This window comes from Pelobates fuscus, chromosome 3 (assembly GCF_036172605.1).
Source record: "Pelobates fuscus isolate aPelFus1 chromosome 3, aPelFus1.pri, whole genome shotgun sequence".
Classification (NCBI taxonomy): Eukaryota; Metazoa; Chordata; class Amphibia; order Anura; family Pelobatidae; genus Pelobates; species Pelobates fuscus.
The window spans coordinates 408,286,297-408,293,519 of record NC_086319.1 but is presented as its reverse complement, the minus strand read 5'-3'; the positions used below and the strand labels follow the sequence as shown (position 1 = coordinate 408,293,519).

The following is a 7,223-nucleotide window of genomic DNA, read 5'->3' as shown; positions in this document are numbered from 1 at the left end:
TGGTTGTTGCCCCTGAGCCTCAAGCCCAGCCTGGTGGTGTGCGATAATGGGCGAAATCTCGTAGCAGCTCTGGGCCTAGCCGGTTTGACCCGCATCCCTTGCCTGGCACATGTGCTGAATTTGGTGGTGCAGAAATTCCTGAAAAACTACCCAGATATATCAGAGCTGCTGCAGAAAGTGCGGGCCGTCTATGCGTGCTTTCGGCATTCTCACCCTGCTGCTGCTCGCCTGTCTGCGCTGCAGCGTAACTTCGGCATTCCCGCTCACCGCTTCATATGCAATGTGCCCACAAGGTGGAACTCCACCTTGCACATGCTGGAGAGACTGTGCGAGCAGCAGCAGGCGATAGTGGAGTTTCAGCTGCAGCACGCATGGGTCAGTCGCTCTGCAGAACAGGACCACTTCACCACCAATGAGTGGGCCTCCATGCGAGACCTGTGTGCCATGTTGCGCTGTTTCGAGTACTCCACCAACATGGCCAGTGCTGCTGACGTCGTTCTCAGCCTTACTATCCCGCTTCTATGTCTCCTTGAAAAAACGCTTTGGGCAATGATGGAAGTGGATGTGGCACAGGAGGAAGAGGAGGTTATCAGGCCAGTCATTCACAAGTGGCTCGGAGGGTGAGTTCCTTCACCAATATAAGCCATGTACACAATTGTCCAGCATCTCCACACTGTCCCATGGAAGCCTTCAGCTGTCCATCTCCCAAACACTGGAGAGAAAGAGGAAGTACCCCCTACCCACCCGCAATCCCTGGCCCTGAATGCCAGCATTTCAAAATTCCTGGCATTTGAAATGCTGTCATTCCGTCTGGTGGAGACGGACAGTTTTAAGAACCTGATGGCGTTATTGGACTGCAAGAAATGCACCGCAGGCCGCAAATGTTTCTTTTTTGATATGTCCCAATATTTTGGGGGTACCCCAATTAAAAAAAACAAATAAAAAAACTGTGTTGGGTTCCTCCTCTGCCTCCACCGCTGCTTCCACCGCCGCTTCCACCTACACCGCCACGCCTCCTGAACCTCCTACTCCACATCCACCTCCTCCTCCTAGAGCAGGGTGCAAAAGCGGAGTGGCCGTCCCCTAGACAGTACACCTGCTACTGCCCACCGCACCCAGGGGCCGAGCACACCAAAGTCAGCTCCAAGGAGTTCCCTGGCATGGCAGTTCTTCAGACGAGTGGCTGACGACAAGACACGAGTGGTTTGCACGCTGTGCAATGAGAGCCTTAAGCGAGGCATAAACGTTCTAAACCTGAGCACAACCTGCATAACCAGGCATCTACATGAAAAGCATGAGCTGCAGTGGCGAAAGCACCTCAAAAACCAAGAAAAGTTTCAGGCTCCTTATGCTTCCTCTTCTGCTGCCGTCTCGGCCTCTTCCTCCACCTCTGGAGCGACAGTGGCACCTGCCACCCCGCAAACAGAGGATGTGGCAGCAACGCCACCACATCCGCCACCGTCCCCAAGCATCTCCACACTGTCCCATGGAAGCGTCCAGCTGTCCATCTCCCAAACACTGGAGAGAAAGAGGAAATAGCCCCTGTTACGGTTACCCTTAGGCTTGCTGAGAGCTGGACCGCTTAGTAGTCTGGATTCCTATTTGCTGAAGAGGGGAGAGCTGCTTTCCATAGTATTCCATATGAGTCCTGTAAGTGTAGAATAATCCCACTAGCTATAGCACAGCTAGGATACCTTTCTGCCCAAAAAACGAGTCGAGGCTGCGATTTGAGGGTCAAGTAAGAACTGAGGTCTGGAACACCCAGCCTGCTTTTTATTACAGTCAGGTTCAAACAGACCCCACCCAGGGGGAGGTATAAAATAACCAATAACAGAATAGTACAGCCCCCTGGTGCCCTCCCCTCTGCTTGGGAGATAATTGAGTTTCCTACTGTATCTACTCAATTATCTCCAAGCTAAAACTTATACACTTTTATACATTTTTATAACTTTCTCATTTTATCTAGTACATTAATAAAACTAATATTTTTGTGAACAACATAAATTGTGGAACAACATACTCAAATTTCGTGGGAATCCGTCCAGTAGTTCCAGAGATATTAAAAAGTCTCTTTGGACCGACCGCACGCCTGTTTGCAAGCCCAGAAACAGTTCCACAGATTCAGGCTGTGTGGTCGGTCGATGTTTAGCCGGAAAATCGGTAAAGTTCCATCCGAAGCCGGTGTTCGAATATTCGAATGCACTTCGGCTTTTGTCGAAGTGTCGAAGTAAATGCAGTTTAAACTTCCGCGGCGGTCGCTAGTCGTGTGGTGATCTATTCCCATGAAAAAGACGACAAAGTTCCCTTCGAACGGTTGTTTCGAATGTTCGGCCGGGACTTAGTCTCCGGCTGTGGTGTCGAAGGATCGGGAAAGGTACAGGTTACCGCTGACCGCATTTGACTGTATTAAAATGGCCGCCGCCACGTGTTCGACTGTAATGGCGGCCGCTTCGACTACATCGGTGACTTCGACGGCTTCGGCACTTCGACGGTATTCGAAGTGCCAGTTAAAAGGTTGAGACGCTGCTCCCAAGTAATTAAAGGTACACAATTAAAACTAGTGTTTCTGTAACAGCCCCCTACCCACCCGCGATCCTTGGCCCTGAATGCCAGCATTTCAAAATTCCTGGCCTTTGAAATGCTGTCATTCCGTCTCGTGAAGACGGAAAGTTTTAAAAATCTGATGGCGTTATTGGACTGCAAGAAATGCACCGCAGGCCGCAAATGTTTCTTTTTTTATATGTCCCAATATTTTGGGGGCTACCCCAATTAAAAAAAATCAAAAATAAATAAAAAACAATGTTGGCTACCTCCTCCTCCTCCACCGTCACTTCCACCTACACCGCCACGGTCACCGCCTCCTCAACCTATGTATCACTTAGTATAAACTATGTACACGATAGCAGAGGCTTGTGAAGGCCTTTTCTCCATGCATCAGGAGTTGAGCTCAGTTTGAACAATGAAAGAGAATACCCTGCACTCCAACCCTCTCTCAAATGGATAATTCTGGTGATCCTCCTGACAGCCATGCTTTAGATTTTGAGTTATGTTCTTCCAAAGCTAAAATCAAAGATTCCATCTAGTGCTATTTTATGGCTCAGCTGTATTTTTTATTTTTATGTATTTTATGTTATTTTAAGTGATTTCCCTATCCACATTTGTTTACAGGGCACTTGTCCTACTCTTACCCCCATTTTACTTCCTTTTGCAGCCCTCTAGCCTTTTCCAGGACTTTTTTAGAGGCATTTTAGTGCCCAGAAGTTTGGGTCCCCATTGACATGCATACCTTCCGCTGGCACTGGGTCACTAGTGTTTATTGATGATGTAACAGGAGACAGAAGCAGCTTGACAAATTCTGAAATGTTTAGGGATATATTGACTGCTCAGATTTAGCCAAATTCAGCAAAGTTGTTTGGATGGCTCTTCACTTTACAAATGGATAATGACCCAGAATACACTGTGAATGCATTTTTTTTTAAGGCAAAGAAGTGGAATATTCTGCAATGGTTGAGTCAATCACCTGATCTTAACCCAAGCGAGCATGCATTTAACTTACATTTCACTTGCTGAAGACAAAGCTTAAGGAAGAAACAAATCTGAAGACCGCTGCAGTAAAGGCCTGCCAAAGCATCACAAATGAGACAACCCAGCTTTAGGTGATATCAGTCCATAGACAGTCTAGACTTCAAGCAGTCATTCCAAACAAAGCATTAATAATTGACATCTTTATTTATGACTGTTCATTTGTCCAATTACATTTATGCCCCTGAAATAAGGGGACTGTGTATGAAAATGGTTACAATTCCTAAATGTTTCATACAATATTTTTGTTCAACCCCTTGACATAAAGCTTTAAGTCTGCACTTCAATCGCATCTCGATTGTTTCATTTCAAATCCATTGTGGTGGCATACAGAGTCACAATTAAAAGAATAGTGTCAGTGTCCAACTATTTCCAGACCTAACTATAAACACAATATACTTTGCAATCTCTATTGCAGGAATCCACAGTAATATGAAGTGAAAAATGCATGTAGTTTAAATCAGTCAAAATGTCAAAGGGGTAAGAGGATAGGGGAGAAAAATCACTTACAAAGGACGCTGAGCACCCCACCCATTCACTATGGGAGCCCCTTTGGAGGAGATAGAGGATAAATTATCGAGTCTGTGGAAGCAGTTCAAGCTGTAAGTATTCCAGTTACCATGTTAATCTCCCATGTTAAAATTAGTGTAGTACCCACCAATAATGGGGTACTGTGATGTAGTGGTGGGCTTCAAAAACATGACCATATGGTACAACTGAATCCCCACATTTGTTTTGATAACCTTGTAAAATGTTAAACTATATTAGTTTTGATATTTTTTATATATTGTGGTCTTTATGGCAGCATCACTACTAAGAAATGTCCAGGGTATGCCCCTAGTTCCATTTTATCTATCTAGAATGATTTGTGTTCAACTGCAAAGATAATGGAAGTTTGAGTTGGATTCAAGAAAGTTTCTCAATCTAGTGTACACCACTCTATGGAAGTAGTGAGATAAGGTGGTAGTGGAATGGGGAGTTAGGGTCAAGGTTAGGCTTGTTTAGAATCAGCATGATGGTCGCATGCTTGAAGGGTGAAGGAAATATACAGAGGAGAGATTCAATATTTTAGTGAGCGACAGAGCAAGAGAAGGAGAAAGAGTAAAAGTGAGATGTGAAGTACTAGCATCGAGGGAACAAGTGATAGATTGGAAGGACAAACATTTTCTATTAGAGCATGTGCAAGTGAGCATAAAAAGACGAGGGAACAGTGTTGGGGTAAGAATTGAGATTAGAGATCTCATCCATTATTGCGAAAATCTTTTCAGTGAAATGAGTTGCGATATTGTGCAGTAGAGAGTAAAAAGTGTTAAAGAGGCATTTGGGCTATCGGGAGAACATGGTCACGAGGAAGTCAGATGCAGAATTAGACTTTCTCTAGCACCGTTCAGCCATTCTGGAGTATTTTTGGAGAAAACAGGAGTATTTTTAGTGTGCCAAGGTTACCACCGGGGTCACTTACAAAGTGATATATTACAAGATTAGTTACTTCCGTAAGACTCTTGAATTTTGCAGTGCTTCATTACAGCCTCTTTGATGTCCTTGTTTCTTAGCGTGTATATGATCGGGTTAAGGATTGGTGTCACAACAGTATAAAACAGACACAGGATTTTGCTGAAAGTTGCAGATTTTCCTTTAGGTGGAACAGTGTAGGTACATATTAGAGTTCCATAGTATATAGAAACCACAGCCAGGTGGGAACTGCAGGTGGAGAAGGCTTTCTGTCTCCCAGTAATAGAAGGAATTTTTAAAATTGTAAGGACAATATAAATATAGGATACCATGACGATTGTAAATGGTATTATTAGAATAGGGGCACAAAGTAAGAGAGTTTCTATTTGTACTACTAAGGTATCAGAACATGAAAGCTCCAGTAATGGAGCAACATCACAGAAGAAATGGTCAATGTGGTCTGAACCACAAAATTGTAAATTACATATTGTTATTGAAGTAATTAGCATTAGTGATAAGCCTAATATCCAAGACAGGACAATCAGTTTGAGGCATAAGGTTGAGTCCATTATCGAGTTATAGTGTAATGGAAAACAGATAGCTAGATATCTGTCATAAGACATGACTGTCAGAAGGAAGCACTCAGAAGCTGCAGAGGCACCAAATAAATAAAGCTGAAAAATGCAGCATTTCAAAGACATGAAATTCCCTTTATTATATATTATAGAAAGCATTCTAGGGACTATATTTGTGGTCAAAAGCATGTCAGAAATTGACATTTGTGTGAGAAAGAAGTACATGGGAGAATGAAGAATTTTGCTGACTATCACCAATACAATAATAAGGATATTTGCAAATAACGTCAGAAGGTAGATACCAAGGATTTGACTGAAGATTACAATTCTGAACCTGTCGAGATTTGGAAATCCCAAGAGAAAGACCTCAGTGATCATCGTTTGGTTCTTCATGTTCAAGGACTGTTGGTGAAGAGATACAGAACAAAATACCGGTAAATTACAAGTCAGTTGAGCCATACAGTCCTGGCACATTATATTCTGTTTAAATACAGGAAGTTCGTGAGAGATATAGTGTAATGAGTTTCAGAGAGTTTACACTTAAGCTTTATAGGCAAATGGAGAATCTTAGTTTCACATTCAACACTAAACTCACCTAAAAGGTACTTAACTAGATGGAATGTGTGTACAGAGCGATGATGCATAGGAAATTCCATATATGGCATATTTGACTCAAATTCTCCTTTTTGCAACTCTATTGAGATATCAATGTAGGTTTGGTTTTAGCATTTTGGGAAAATGTCACAGTCTGCTCTATATTTTAACCTTGTTAAAAGTACAAATGATGAGAGAGAGAGAGAGAGAGAGAGAGAGAGAGAGAGAGAGAGAGAGAGAGAGAGAGAGAGATCCGGATTATCTGCAATTCTAGTGTTCACTAGTATTTTACATAGTAGTTTACATTTCCTACATTCCTAGATTCCAGGCAACCTTTTTATGCAAGCAGAACATCTATTAAGAACAAGGGGCACGATCTCAGAAAAAAAAAGTGGTAACCATCTACACTGCCTTTAACACACTATCATTTTTTGAAATATTCTTCTACTGTTACCTTTGCTATAAACAAATTCTAAAAGTTTGTCTCTTTTCTCTGCTGAAAAGAAAACGATTTCAATTCGCTCATAACCATACCCTCCTGAGAACCCAAATGTTTCTTATATACTTTAAACATTCATATTCACACTGTTGCCTCTCCTCTTACTAAACTTTCCAATCCAAACTTTGCAACTTACTTCACTGAGATGATTGCTACAATCAAAGAGATCTTAAATCTCTTTCCTACCATTTGGCTTCCAATCTCATTTCTATGACGATGACACACACATCTTTGTGTCTTCTCCTGATCTCAGTCTTTCACATTTGAATTATGTCCTTGACTGTCTCTCTGCAATTTAATGGAAGCTTACTTATTAATTTCAGTTTTTTCAAAATATGACTTCTTGTCTTTCCTCTTTCAAATACTGCTATCCCCATGTCTATCACAATCCACTTTATTGGCACTATCATCAGCTCTACTGTCCATACTCATAGCCTTGGCATTCTCATTGATTTCGATCTTTCCTTCACAACCAGTCAATCAACAAATCCCATTGTTTAAATCACAAAAGTATAGTTCAC

At 42.4% G+C, this 7,223-nt stretch overlaps 1 protein-coding gene across 1 annotated transcript; it reads right to left on the bottom strand.

The window, feature by feature from the left end:
* Nucleotides 1-5,029: 5,029 nt before the first annotated feature.
* Nucleotides 5,030-6,035, bottom strand: LOC134601548 (olfactory receptor 11L1-like). Its single transcript, XM_063446067.1, has one exon. The coding sequence runs from the start codon at nt 6,000-6,002 to the stop codon at nt 5,064-5,066; it is 939 nt and encodes a 312-aa protein (XP_063302137.1). The 5' UTR covers nt 6,003-6,035; the 3' UTR covers nt 5,030-5,063.
* Between the last annotated feature and the right edge of the window lie 1,188 nt (nt 6,036-7,223).